The 15367-nt window shown below is 45.7% G+C and overlaps 1 protein-coding gene across 2 annotated transcripts; it reads right to left on the bottom strand.

Annotated features, from left to right (window-relative positions):
- Positions 1-11106: 11106 nt before the first annotated feature.
- Positions 11107-15313, bottom strand: RPL14 (ribosomal protein L14). 2 transcript variants are annotated; one of them, XM_040074490.2, is made up of 6 exons: positions 15252-15313; positions 14466-14567; positions 13792-13886; positions 12355-12454; positions 11938-11991; positions 11107-11392 (listed from the first exon to the last, which is right to left on the bottom strand). In XM_040074490.2, exons 1-6 carry the CDS (start codon positions 15252-15254, stop codon positions 11177-11179), a joined length of 570 nt encoding a protein of 189 aa, XP_039930424.1. In that variant the 5' UTR covers positions 15255-15313; the 3' UTR covers positions 11107-11176. The 2 variants fall into 2 exon arrangements, with proteins under 2 accessions (XP_039930424.1, XP_058277971.1); XM_058421988.1 differs by lacking the exon at positions 15252-15313 and adding an exon at positions 14878-14913.
- Between the last annotated feature and the right edge of the window lie 54 nt (positions 15314-15367).

Below are 15367 nucleotides of genomic sequence, written 5' to 3'. Positions count from 1 at the left end.
AAGCAGAATACAAGGGCAGCTGCCAGGCTGCAAACCATTTTTGCTTCATGTAACTTTCCCCTTCCAGCCCTGGGCTGCGGCCAAGCAAAACCCACCAGTCCCTCACCGTGGGCAGGTGACACTGCCAACAGCTGCAGCCCTGCACTGGCTTCAGCCACAGTCAGCCCAGCTTGGGGACAGGAGGAAACACTCTGTCTCAGGTGTGGGGGCTTTCCAGACCCCTGACCTGTGCAACTACCTCCTCTAGGAAACCATAAAACAAACCAGGTTGATCAGCATGGTTCTTTGCTGATAGCTGTAGTTTTAAAAAATCTGATAAAGGCACAGTACAGGCTTTTGTGAGATATAGTGAAGGTATGGTGGTCTAAAACCAGAAGAGGATGAGGCTGAGGGAAACTGTGCCAAGTCACTCGACCAAGAGCAAGGGAAAACAGTGACAGATCCACAGGAGGAGGCTCCTGTGTCCTCAAGCCCCATTCTAGCTCACTGACCATGTACATTCCACATTTCACATTCATTTCACAAGGTGATGCAACACATTGGGTATAAAAAATGATGGCAACTCCATGCTCTTGCCCAGTGTGCTCTTGTGCCAGTCCCAGTGCCCCAGGGCCTTCGTCCCCTCTTGGTTCAGTGAGTGCATCTTATTTAAATATGGTACATCTCCCTACCCCTTCCACTGCTACTAAAAACTCTAGCTAAGAAAATAAATGGTTTGAGGGTTACACACCAAAGCAGTGTGCCTGCTTTTGGCTTCAGCACACCCCATTCCATGCCATCCTTGGGCATGAGGAAGGGGTGCAGAAACCAAACCCTGCATCCCCTCCTTGCTGCCTCCACCAGCTTCACTGAACCCCGCCTGCCCTGGGCACTGCAGCATCGAAATGTCCTGAAACACTTCCCTTGAGGCCAGTTCCCTGGGGGCAGAGAATAACCTAATCCTTCTAATACAATTGGCAATATGAAGTATTTAGCAATAACCTACTCTTGGCCTCGGCACAAAGATGGCGTGTCCGAAGACAGAGCGAGTGGCAGGGAAGGGATCTGCAGGGCTCCGGGGGCTGAACCCTGCGCATCACAATTCATCGGTGGCACCTCATTTCGGAAGCGTTTGCTTTCATCTCCCCTTCTTAATTTTGAAATGATTCCATTTATATGCAATTTTCTGTCAAAGTGCTCCCTGTCAGTGCAGCGGACCTTGACTGACAGGCCGAGCTCCGGCTGCTCTCTCTGGATTGCCCCTCCCTGCAAATCGCCACTTCAAACGCACGCCTGACCTTTGAGGAATTTGACATCAGAAACAGGCTTGGATGGCTGCTGGAGCAGACGGACTTCAGTGATCGGTGGCCAAACCAGTAAGGTAAACCTGGTGGGCCTTGAAACAAATGCTCCAGTCTTGGCATTATGAAATTTCGAAAAAATTATTTTCCTCCTCCATCCCCTGCTTTTTAATGACATCCATCGTGCAAAAATCAGATTTAAAAAGTAGACCTAAGAACTAAGTGCATTGTAAACCAGTTTCCTGAGGAGGACTCCCCAAATCCATAGGACTGTGACTACCTTGCACCTGAGCTGAGTAGTCCTAAGCCCACCACTGCAGTCCCCAGATCCCATAAGCAGCATCCCTGCTGCTGCATTCTGGAAAATCAGTGAATATGTGAACAGTGGAAACCGCTTTACTTCTCTCCTTTTTCTTTTCTATCCCCTGACCTCCTCTCTTCACATTCTTACTGACGTTCCTACTCATTCACACATAGATTTCCCTGACATTTCCCTGACTTTAGCTGAGGCTGATCCTTCAATCAGGCAGACACCAGCTCTGCAGGATGAGGGACAGTCCCCACTCCAAGAAACTCCCAAGAGATGTAGGCAGCAAAGAGAGATGGAGGAGAGCAGGGAGGTGGGACTGCACCCAGCTTGCAGGCAAAACAGGCAGGTCTCACACCAGGTGCTCAGGCCAGCTGACCTAATGTTTCCAATACCAAAGATCTCCCAAGCCCCTGACTCCATTTCATAGAGATTGACTTGCCTTTCCACTTGCTTGTCCTCATAAAGAAATGCCTGCTGCAGAGGGATGAAAATAGGCTGATTTCTTTTCTTCTTTCCCAGCTATACTTTTTTTCTTTCCCTTTCTGTCCCAGTGGACCTGCATTCATTTCTCCCTTGGGAACTAAAGACAGGCAGTGGAAAGGGGACAGATTTCAAGAGCTGTCAAAGAACAGAAAGCTATTCTGCCTCTCAGAAAGTAAAGCTGAAGGGTATTTTTTTCTTCCTTCTAGAAAAGTATGAGGCTCTAATGGGTTTGAGGGGCTATGAATATGACTTTTCACATCTACCAAGATAATTATAAGCTTGAATGAATTTCTGATACCCAAACCCTGCCCAGATAAATCATACCTATCAAGCACTGATTAAAAACAAGTTATTCAGAAAGCCTTCAAATTTATCTTCCCTTCCCACCCCACTATCTCCTGTATCTGTTGGTAATGGGTCTCAGTGCTTCACTAAGGAACTGTAGAGGAAACCCTGATACTTCACCCTTTCTTTGCAAGAGGCGTGAAAGAGATGGGAAATTAAGGCTGTAGGGATCAAGCAGAATGAAGAGAGATTCAGGCTTAGACTGGGTCTGGCACTGGGACACAGAAGATGCTGAGATGCAGGTAAGGTGCAAAACTGAGTTTTGCGTCTGGTTTCGAAGCATGACACAAACCCATGCCCCACGTCCCCAGTCAGTATCCCTTCAGGGGACAAGCAAGAGTCCCTAACTCAGAGAAAAAACCTGGATGTGGGTGATTTCTTTCAGTTCACTGTGTGTGGGAACGACTCGTGCATCTCAGGTTTTCTTCATTGTTCACATGGAAATAAGCCCACCCAAGTCATTTATGGAATGCACTGAATTTTCATAAATACGCTGAAGAAGCTGCACACCCCAATGCAGTAATTAGAGTAAATTAATGCTGCTGGGATGCCTTTGTCACCATTTGTCTGACTCGAGACAAAAGGCAGGGAGGTCACATCCTGAAGGGAGAGTAATCCTTTATAGGCAGTGTTTAAGATGCCAGAGAAAACAATAACATCTGTGGAGGAACCACACGTTCCCTCGGTGCACAGGCTTTATACTTCCCACAAATACCTTTTGTATCCTCCTTGTTGTCATGACTCAAGCACAAGCATACGGAGGAAGGGACAAAGAGTTATTAAGTCCCTCAGAGGTGATTACTCATTCCTCCAATTTAACATTTTAGATAAACGCTACAAACTCTGAATTGCTTGTCAGAACACAGTATTGTTTTTACAGAGCATGAGCTGAGTCAAATGAGTTAGGGTTCTCTTTTCTTTTTTTAATTTCTAAGGGCTATTTTTAAAGCTCTCCCATGTTCAGCCAGAACAAAAATCTTACCACCTATGTTTCATGTCCAAGACATTTCCTGTGTTATTAGAGAAGAAACTTTTTCCTGGCCTGCTGCTCCAAGAAAAGCCAACCACTCTGCATCACCAAGGCTTTCAGCCTCCATCCTCCACCAGCTTTTGGAAACAATTGAACTTCAGCCCCATGTGAAAAGAGTCACTGACAGTCCAGCCATGCTACAGCATCCCAAGTCCATGGGAGAGGGTGAACCTTCCAGGTGGCACAACATGGGTACCCCAACAGAATTCCATCCCACGGGGTTCCATTGCTCCTAGCAGCTGGTATAACAACTTGAACTTCAACACTGACTTTCTACCTGTATTTCACCCCAGACTCCTCTGTCCTCTTCAGTCAGTTCTTCCCAAGGCAGGGATCCCTCTTTTTAAAGTCTTATATTTTCTTCCTCTCTTTCTCCTTTCTAGATACGAACCCAAGCACTCCAATGAATCTGAAACACCTTTTTTCTTTCTTTTTTCTTTTTTTTTTTTTTGGACTGTCACCATGTAAATCAAGAGATTCAGATCTCTGTTATTTAATATCCCACTAATCCTGCACCATCTGCAATCTTCACTAGCAAACAAATGCGTGTGTGTCTGTGTATCCTTAACTTGATCATTGTTTGAAAATACAGGATGTTGGACGAAGAACAATTCCACCCCAGTGCATACAAAAGCTTTAGCACTGATGTCTCATTTTGAGATCTGTTGTTGAGGCAATTTCTCATCTGTTATGTAAGGCAGTCCCTGTAAATTATACCGTTTGCAAAATAAAAAGGGTGTATGGTGCTCTGTCCGTTGCTTTGGAGACACCCAAAGGCAGATGTGCCCTGCCAGCACAGTGCTGGGAGGTGATGAGTGTGACTGACCACAAATAGTTACAGTCACAGCTGCTCACTTCTTCTTAACAAAGGCTTTGCCTAGCCATTCACCTGTGCTGATGCCTTGAGAGGCTACCTAGAACAGTGTTAAAGGAATAACGTACGTATTTATTAAAAAGGCCTTCAAAGGATACACCCTGGGCAGTACAAGAGCTTGGCCAAGGCTACACCCAAAATGGACAACGCGTCACACATTTTCACACTTTCCTAAGTTTTGGTCTATTTACATATTGGGGTTAATTTTCCAATTACAGCTTCAGGTTATGAAGTCCCATCCTCCCAGATTGCTCTCCTCCGTTCACTGTTGTTTATACTTCTTGGGCCTGAAGCTGCAACGGTGTTCTTGGTTCTCAAGCTGGAAAAAGATTATTTTGGCTAACTAAACTGTGAAAAGAACATGCTAACACTTTATATGAAGTTCAGAGCTATATAATAATGCAGTACAGAATGTGGAAAACATGAAAGCTAAAACTTAAGGCATCAGTGCTTATGGAAGGTGGTCAGGAAAAGTCACTGGGAACTCTGTATCGTTACAGAAAAATTTCCTGAAGAGTTGCAAAATTAGTGCACAAGTTGCTCGGGCTTAGAGGGGCTAAGAGTTAGTACTGGGGGTTCAGAGAGCTGCATGGCTGATCCCCTTGGCCTCCTGAGCGGGAGTTGTTCAAGCTCATGTTACTCTAGAGGTGCTTGGGGAGAGAAGAAGAGGCGTGGTGGGCTCTGCAGGGAGCAGCTCAGCTCATCCCTGCCTGCTCTTGCACCTCTCAGACAGGGCCAGGGCGAACAGAGGTTCTCTTGCATCAGCCAGAGCGCCCTGCATGGCTTCAATCTGCAGGTATCTTTCAGGAAGCCTGAAAGAGAGCACAGACAATGCCAGGTGGGAGCACAGAGCATTGCTGCCTGAGATTCATGTTAGTGGCTACTGGTGCTGCACGCCCTGCCTCCCCACAGAGTGCGACTGTGGCTCTCCAAGACCTTGCCAGAGGTCAATTCCTACCTCTGCATGGGAACAGGCTAGATCCTGGGGGCAGAGCCTGCCCTCCTGGGTTTGCTGTGTGCCAGTGTTCCAAGCCCAGGGGACATCAAGCTGGTGTATGACTTCGGTTTCCTCAGAGCATCTCAGGAAACCTCCAGCTGTAACCTGCAGGATCACACAGAAACGAGGGGAAAGTGAACACAGACTGATGCATGGAACATTTCCACACCCCCAAAAAACCATGCATGGAACATTTCCACCCCGCAAAAAAAAAAAAAAAAAAAAAAAAAAAAAAAAAAAAAAAAAAAAAAAAAAAAAAAAAGAGAGAGAGAGAGAGAGAGAGAGAGAAAACAAGACAGAAGCAAAATCTGTTTCTTCTCCTGGAAGGAGTTCTTGGCATAAAGACACTCTATTGGCTGTGTACATACCTTCGCACCAGGGAAAGTCCTCTGTCACTGTGCTGCCAGATGGGGGAGAACGTATGCATTAACTCATGGAGCAATCAGGCAGTATTTAATCTGAGAGCTCTGAATTGTGGCTGCTGAAAATAGGGTCTGACCAACATATGGGCTCATGAATCTTTCCTGACAGCCCTGCAGTTACAGAAGCAAGAAGTGGAGGCTCCGGGTTATAAATTAGTCATGAATAAATTTAGGCTGACAATTAGAAGGTTTCCAATAATCAGAGGATTAGGTTCTGGGAACTTTCAGACAGGAGAGGGAGTGGGCAGTAAACCTTTGTCACTCCCAGTAGAGCAGCATAGGAGAGAGGAGGGAACTGAAGGGGCATGGAGAATTCATCTTATTCATGCCCCAGGGATGGATTGGTATCAACTGCTAATGGTACAAAGCAATAGCCCTGGAGCCGAATTTCTCAGAAGTTTTGAGTGGAGTGGCCAGAAAGAAAGGTCAGATTGTCAGGGTCTAGCTCTTTGGGCATGTTCTCCTCCCAAGGACCATGAAGACACCGAATCTCCAGTCTGAGCAGTGGCCACCAAGGGCTGTTTGGCAGTGCCTGTGACCCTGAGCACTCTCATCCTGTGGCATGGCACCGGGACTTCCTTCTGACCACAATCTCAAACTTTCTGCAGGATGCTAGAAATTATTTTGCACTATGGATTGTGTGGATGCCTTTCAGTCTCCTGTTGGAATAAATATCCTGCGGCACAATTGCCTGTGTTGACATTTAAATGCAACTCTGCCTCCCACTCCCGGCAGAGAGCCGGCATATCCAGTGTGAACACCCTTCCTTCCAAGGTCACGTTCAGGTGTCTGGGAGCTGGAGCCTGCTCACATCTGGGATGAAGATCTGCATGCATCACCAACTGCAGCAGCTTGTCAGCCTCTCCCAGGACCTTGAAAAATGCTTCAAGCAAGCAAAAATGATGCCACTTTCAGCTAGTCAGACTTAATTTATTTCATTATGCCGTGAACACTGATTTTTTTTTGCATTATCCACAGAGACTTCCAGGATGAGCTAAGACTCACATGTGCAATGTGAATGAGACAAGCAGTAGAAATAAAAGATAAACAAAGAAGAAACCCCTCCCTGTAAAGTTATTCAGGGATTCCAGGGAGGAAGAGAAGGAAGAAGGAGAAAGTCCTCAAGCCTATTTTCCATCTCTTCTTTAGAACATTTTTACATAACACCTGACTGTGGCAATGACACAGCTACCAATGGCCCTTTCTTTTGTAAATAGGAGGCTCAAACAATGGCTATAAAAAGTCTTGACTGGTGAGTTATTGTGAAAAATATTCAGATGTTGTGCTCTCCCGCTGTGTGTCCTTAGGTAAAGCTCCAGCAGATGTCAAAAATGCTTTCATGCTATATAAATATGCACACCATTACTTTTTTTGAAGTATCTCTCATTTTCATCAGAGCAGAGCTTCCTAATAAGATCCTGCCAACATAAACCTTTATCAGGGCCCAGTGCTCCAAAACACCACCCGTGCTCCCCCAGCAGCCCAAAGCGGATGCGAGGGAAGAGCTCGGCTCTGCCCAGGGCCACGATGAGCAGCAGGTCAGGGCCTCTCCTCACTGTGTGTGAGGAACAGTTCCAGAACTAAATAATCCTGAAAAATACCTTCCAATCAGGGATCACCAGGGAAATGTTAAAAAGTACTTCCTCTGTAACAAGAACGGGGTCAGTGCGCTTTAGGAAGGAGGAAGTGGCTCCGTGCCGGTGGCAATGGCATAATTTTAATGTTGGTGACCAACACAAATAGCTGACTGCAGGTGGAAGACTTCTCAGATTTGGATGCATATAGTGGTCTGAAAGTTTATGGGGGAGGTGGAGAGTTTGCCAGAAAGACCTGCCTGGAGCCCACGCAGTTTTCTCACCACTGAAAGGGAGGTGATGAAAAGATGACTAACTCTTTGTTTACCTAAAACAAGAATATAATACAGGGACAGTTACACAAAGTGAAGGTTGGGCCACATTCCCACTTAAGGACACCGTGACCTGAAAGATGCACAGCCCCCAGGAATGAAGATTTTGCAGGGAAAAGGGTGTGGGTACATCACCAGAACCCACAGGGCCTGCGTCAAGGCAGGGACAAGGACTGCAGGACAATCAGGGGTGTCGTGTTTAAACTGGTGAAAGCTGATCTTTCTGCTTCAGTGAAGGGAATCCCCGTGCAAACCCAAAAGTACCTGAGGGTGACAATAGTATATGCAACTTCAAACTCAAAACAACATTAAAAATTCCCAAATTAAACCCAACAAACAAACCGACCCAGCCCCCCTCCGTGCCCCTGGAATTATAGAATGGAATAACAAAAAAGATGAAAACCTGAAATGAGCAGACCACACAGTCATCCCTGTAATTTGCTTCACTTACCACTTCCTTGCAAGCTGTACTTACTTATATACCAATAATGCTGTGAATAGAAATTAGCACTCCTTCATCTCGATAAAAGGCAGGCACGTGGAGCTTTCAGAGACACTTTATCAGTGTGCACAGGAAAAGCAGAGAAACTTTATGGGGCTGGAAATATTTAAGGGGCACTATAATTGAAGCAAGACAAAATAAATAGAGCTATAAATTAGACCAGATTTGTCACAAGTCCATCAGTAAATGCAGAGCTTTCTCTTTCAAGTCTATTACATCTCAATGAAAAAATTGAAACATATTCAGATGCCAGACACAGTAACAGACATGCTAGTCAAGAGCCAAAATCATGCAAATACAGCATTTTTCAAGAAGAAATATTCATCACCAGCAAATCAGGTGGCCAGGAACTGTGGCTGGTTCATGGTAATAGCAGATTTTATACCTTTTAAGTACAGATCATGCCAAGGGGCCAGTCCTACTCCCAGAATTACTCACGCCTCCCAGACTTTGCAGCACAGAGATTAGGACTGGGTTTGCCAAGTACTGGTATAGGTTTAGGAAACACAGCATATATCTGCTGATCTCAAGAGTAAACTGAGATGGGGTAGACGCCCTCCTCTGCCCCCAGCAAGCCCACTACATGATCTTTGTGAAGTGACTTGAGAAAACAAACACAGGGACTTCACCTCAAGCACTTTCTAAACAGCAGACCCCATTTTTCGATGCTCAGCTCCACCAAGTAAACTAAAAAGCATATCCGTAGTCCAGCAAAGCACACCTTAGTCAACTCTAAGTGCAAAATGAAGAACTGGCTAAGCACGTCCACTGCTCTCAGGTGTCGATGCCATCCCTTTCGTTTGGCACCATTCCTTCACGGGAAGGCAGCACAATTGCCCGGTCTCAGCAAGAACCTTCTGGAGAGCTAACGTTGCCATCGTGTGGTAACCTTCAGAAATGAACTGCACTCCCGTAGTTTTTCGTATTCCCTGCAGCCTTACAAAAAGGAAGAGCCAGCCCAGAGGGCTGGACAATGACCGTGGGCTGAAAGGAAGGTGTACTGCCCGCAACAGAGACCTGCAGGTTTCAGAGAGGTTTCATGAGTTGTTAAAGGGCCGCCAAATGCTGCCGATATGGAACACCAGAAATGCTCAGCGCAAGTGCCAAACTCCAGAATATTCTGTCATTGCTCTTTACCCCTTTTGGCCAAATTGTAAAAAAAAAGTACTTTGACAGAACTACTGCTTATCAGGTGTGGTGTTACAGAGCCCAGGTTTCTTTTAAGGCACAGAACACTCTCTCGCCCCAGCAGTGCCTAAATCTTTAATGCCCTGCTCTCGTGGCACAGCGCTAGGGCAGACACAACCCTCTACATGTGTTTTATACCACTAGCAGGTCGCTCTTCAGGACAATCCCAGCTCCCAAGGATTACTGTACACTTTACACTGTGGAAAAGTTTCAGCTGCCTCAGCAGCTGCTGAGTGGCAGGAATGAAAACACTGGATAAATTGCACAGGCAAAGATGTTCTGGGGAAGACAGTACCTTTAAAAAATGATAAATGGTGTAGAAAAAGTGTTTCTGAGCTCCTTACGATTGAAGGCATGTCTGTCTTTTGTACATGCACTCTTACCATTTTTTCCTTCAATCTTATATAACCAAGCTTAACAGTAGTACAGAAAAAAACCAGTAACTGTAAGGGACACATCTTTCACCATAAAGGACCTCCAGGTTGATAGAGCTTTGAAGTTACTTTCAAGTTATGAGTTTCAGAGTAGGTGGATTTCATCACTTCAAAATCCAATTTAAAATCAAGGTCTCCAGACACTTACACATGGCTTTTAGTCCCAATTTGCATAATTTATTTTTTTTTCCTCTTTGCAGTTACAGCCCTTCCTATCAACCATGTACTTGAACTCTATTTCCAAGGATATATAAATAGCTTGACAACACTGTTTACTTCTAAGTGCTTGGGTATGCCTAATGCTGGCTGAAACAAGCAGCACTAACCATGTATAGTTAAAGCACACATTTTTAACAACATACGCTTATCAGTGTATTTGCCAACATACATTTGAGCATGTATATGACAATATAAGGTCTCACAACCTTCATTCTTTAAAATATATACTTCCTCCTCCAATTTATATTTGACTGAAGAAGTAATTTGCTTTTAAAGCTCCAGATATATTTTTTTCATGTCAAATGGAGAAATCTTTTAAGTCTGAGGTATCTCCTGCCAAGAAACTACAGGAGGAAACACAGCGAATGACATGGAAGTTGACACCGTAAACATTATTTTATAATACAAAGACTAAATTGAGTTCAGTGTCTCAGTTGAACTAATTTTTAGGTCATGCTCCCTTTCACTTGATGGTTTTGAATAAATAGTGAAAATGATATGCTGCAGTTTAAGGCATTGAAGTTTATCTCAGGTCCTGACACAGAATCTTACCCTTAAACATTCTAAAATGCAAGCACACTGAAATACATGCCAACAATTTCCCTCTTGTTAATGCATCACAAACTACTGTAACTGCTTACAGGGCAACTATGGTGTTTGATATCTGAAGCACCCAAGTATTGCAGGACACTACTTAAAAAATTGTGGAAATTTTTTAGAAAATAATGCAGTGCTTGAACTGCAATTTGTCAAGTCTTTCAAACACTGACATTCTTGTATTCTAACCAGAACGAACACACCTTTCAGCATGTCTGACTATATACAGACCTATTAGTGTAATTATTTTCATGTGTTTTACACTCAAGATTGTGCAAGTAATTTTGTACATTCCCAGCCAATTCCAATAGCAGACCGCTTTTAAATGTCAGTATCTAATCTACTTCAAGTAACTGTGAACGCAATTATTTCAACTGGCATTGGGTATATACTGGGCATAGCATGGCAAAAGCATTTCTGCATGTTCCCAGGGAATACTAAAATCCAACGCTTGGACATTAAAAAAAAGTGACAAACAACAACTCTTGGTCAGAAATAAAAACAAACATGTGACTACAATTTAAATCAAATGTTTGTAATTTTAAAATCAGAACAAGGACACTGGGTTATACATAATGAGAAGTTCATTTTATTTCTGGGCCTTCTGTGCCTTCGGTGCTGGTGCCGGTGCCTTCTCTGGCTTCTTAGTCTTGGGTGCCTTCTCTAGCTTTTTGCCCTTTGGTGCACCCTTTGGTGCACCCTTTGGTGCGCCCTTTGCTGCCTTCCCTGGCTTCCCTGGCTTCTTGCCTTTTTTAGCAGCCATCCTCTGGAGCTTCTTCATTTCATGCTTGATTATTCTGTTTCTCTGTTAAAAAAAAGAAAATGTTTACACTTTATCAGAATGAAAAGAGCAGGAGTTCAAATATTGTGCCTTAATTCAAATTCTAAGCTTTCAGATTCTGTCTCTTTTCATTATTACCTTTTATCATGCATTATATTTGAAATGTCAGTTCCACCTGAAACTGTTCCAATCTACCAAGTGGACATTACCATTCTGGCTGGTAGCTCAGGCATCTCAATATTTCATGTGTAATGATTTTCATTAGAGGGCGAAATACTAACAGCAACCCATCCAGAATATTTTATTTCATCAGCAAGGCAATTCCTTCCTCAGCCACAACTTGGGAGGACTCACAGATGGATTACACAAGTTCAAGTCTGACCAAGTACAGAAGAGAAAGTGGTGATACACAAAGCATGGAGAGTTCAAGGCATTCACACCACGGTGTCACCCCATAACCCAAGCCAGCTGTGAAAGTAAGGTTACTAACACTGGATGTGTTAAAAAGTGACTCCAAAGGGAAAGCTACAAGCATTAACCCCATGAAAAAGCAGTACTCAAACACTTACCATCTTCTTCGCTTTCATCACCTTGTAGCGATCAAAGTCAGTCATTTTGGCTTTCTGTGTGAAAGGAATCAGTCATGAAACTCTGATATATACAAGCAGTAAAACTCAGCATTCCCAAAGTAAATAATCATCTCCAAATGAGGTTTAGCTGCACTTGTGGAACTAGGTCACAATTTAAGGCCTTGGCACCATCCCAGGACACAGGGAAAGAGGTGCAGGGAAAGAGGATGTTACAGAAAAAACTGAACAAAACCACACTCACTGTTAAAATACAAGAAGTTTAAGCAGGCACGTTAAAACCCTATGCCCTGTCTATCTTTAATCCTAGCTCGCTACTGAAAACATGCAGCCTTTAGACTGCACCTAATTTCACAAAGCAGGAGTGCATGTACTCCTCATCCAGTGAAACACTCTTACCTTTTCTCGGGCTTCAATCTTCTTTGCCCATCTTGTTGCTGACCACTTTTCATTTATATTTTCCTTCTCCCAGGCAAGTCGCACACACTTCTGACGAGCGCTGCATTGGAACAGTCACACAATCATATTCACAGTCTTCATTAGATAAAGGTACTCCCTGATGCTGGCCTCCCAAATTTCATTCAAGGCAAGATGAGACTACATTACTTCAGACACCTTGCTTCAAGTCAACATCACATGCATCTCTGTGGCCTAATTAACGTTCTGTTGAATAAATGCTTTGCTAGAACTGACAGAATCACAGAATGGATCAGGCTGGAAGGAAACACACTGGGGTCACCTGCTCCAACCTCCCTGCTCAAGCAGGGCCATCCCACAGCACATGGCACAGGATTGTGTCCAGGGGGTTCTAGAGTATCTCCTGTTCCAGTGCTCAGTCACCTGAGCTCCAGGGCATGCACCTCTCTCTTGTCCTGAGGAGCCCAGAACTGGACACAGCTCTCCAGGTGTGGCCTCAGCACGGCAGGATCACCTGCCTAACCCTGCTGGCTGCACTCTTCCTAATGCCCCCAGGATACCACTGGCCTTGGCTCAGGGACAGCTTGCTGTCCACCAGGACCCTCAGGTTCTTCTCTGCAGAGCAGCTTTCCAGAAAGTTGGCCTCAAGCCTGTACAGGTGGTCGGGATTATTGTTCCCCTGCCCTCACTGAACTTCCAAAGTTTCCTTTCTGCCCACCTCCCCAGCCTGCTGAGATCCTTCTGAATGGCAGCACAGCACTCTGGGATATTGGCCACTCCTCCCAGCTTTGTGTCATCAATGAACTTGCTGAGGAGGCATCTGCCCCTTCATCCAAGTCACTGATGCATAAGCCAAACAGCACTGGGCCCACTACTGAACCTCGGGGGACACCACAGGTGACAGGCCTCCACCCAGCCACTGTGCCACTGATCATGGACCTGCGGGATCTGCTCCCAATCCACTGTCCAAATGAGCAGCTATTTCTAGCACCACTTCAGCACCAAAAGCACTGCCTTTTGATTCTAAATTACAGAAATTCATACATTAACTGAGCTAAAAGAAGAGAATGAGTTCAGCCTCCTGCAATTCTAGTGTAGTTTTGTAGGCAGAGAACCTATTTAATGCCTGAAGGTGACTTAAGCAGTAGCAAAAGCAAAGTTGCAGCAGCATTTACATTGCCTTCCCCCACATCATCCACCTATAAGGTGCCTTGACTGCTGTGAGACTTCCTTTGCTCCTGAACAGCAGCTACCAGCCAACACTGGCAATGAAAACCTAAATATATTCAACTATATCACAGTCTGCCAAATTTTTACTGTTAATCCACAACTGTTTGAGCTTTCTAGACCTAACAAGGATCAGTCATCAAGTGACACCATGAGGTTTTTTTACACAGGTCAAGAAAAATGGCAACTCACCTGTGCGGGAACTTCAGGACAAAGTCGGTCAGCTGCATGCACTTGAAGGGCATGGCCTGCCTCCTGACACCACTGCAGGGGCCATCCACCAGTGCCTGAAAAAGGGAAACAAATGTGGGGTGTTTGCAGCAGCTTTCCCATTGCATTTAATTTAGACAGCTGCTTCCTAATAATGTATGAACAGTATCTTGACAACACTGATCCAAAATTGAAACATAATTGAAATTATGCAGACAAAAGTAGAGATTGTTAAGTCTTGCCTGTATAACCCAAGCTTTACATAAAGAATTTTAAAGGCATAACTTTGACAAAAAAAACCGATTTGAATTTAAAAAAAAGCACATAAAACTAAGATGTGCACAGGAAGAGTCCTCCAGCCCAAATATTCACTTTACACATACATTAATGTCATTAGATTAATAAGCTTTAGACTCCAACTGATATCCCTTGTCCACTTCTACACCCAGAAACACAGCAAAGAGGGGGATGTATCACTTGCTGGCGTACAAAAGCATGCTCCCAAAGGTTTCAAACATAACAGCTGTTAAATCCTATCCTTTTATCAATTAGTTATGTGAAAACAAGATTTCTATTGAAGTCAATACACAGCCTTAGCATACATGCTTCTATTAAGGCAGAAAGGAGGAAACAGAGCGGCAGCACTCACAACTTACCCTATTTTGGTCAATAACATCCACGATGGCCACCAGTTTGCCAGCATGTGGCCCGAAGGAGATGAAGGCAACTCTGCCAATCTCCACGAAGCGCTTGAACACCTGGGAAAGCAGGCAAAAATGGACAGTTAGGGGAGAACACACCCGAGGCCATTTTCAGATTCAATAAAAGAGCTCCCCGAAAATTATCATAGAATGGTTTGGGTTGGACAGATCTTAAACGCCACCTAGTCCCGACAGCCCGACGTGGGCAGGGACATCTTCCACTTCACCAGGCTGCTCAGAGCTCCATCCAAACAGGCCTTTAACACTTCCAGGAACGCGGCATCCACAATTTCTCTGGACCGCCTGTCCCACCGCCTCACCAACCCCACGGTAAAGCATTTTTTCCTACTATCTAATCTAAACCTACTCTCTTTCGGTTTGAAGCCATTTCCCCTTGCCCCGTCACCACATGCTCCTGTAAACAGCCCTACCCCATCCTTCCTCTACGTTCCCTTCAGCTCCTGGAAAGCTTTCCAACTGCACGAAACCCCTACGCCTGAGCAAAGGGGCCACGGTCCCGCCGCGCTCCGAGCGCGGCCCTGCCCGAGCCCGCACAACACGCGGAGCGCGGCCGCGGCCCAGCGCGGGTGAGGCGGGTGGGGCGGGCGCGGGCTCGCCGCCGCCGCCGCCGCGGGTGCGGGCGCAGGGAGGCGCGGGCGGGAGCGCCGGGGCGGCGGGCGGGACGCGGCGGGAGCGCGGCAGGGCGGCGGGGCCGGCGGAGCGGGGCCCGGCCGCACGTACCATGATGGCGGCGGCAGCAGAGAGGGCGGGGCGGCCCCGCCGGCGCCCGGAAGCCGCCTCGGCACCGCCGCTGCGCGTGCGCGGGGCGGGGCGGGGCGGGGCCGCGGCTGCGGCGG

Source organism: Hirundo rustica, chromosome 1 (assembly GCF_015227805.2).
Source record: "Hirundo rustica isolate bHirRus1 chromosome 1, bHirRus1.pri.v3, whole genome shotgun sequence".
Lineage (NCBI taxonomy): Eukaryota > Metazoa > Chordata > Aves > Passeriformes > Hirundinidae > Hirundo > Hirundo rustica.
The sequence above is the reverse complement of the archived record's forward strand: the minus strand, read 5'-3'. Positions and strand labels throughout refer to the sequence as shown.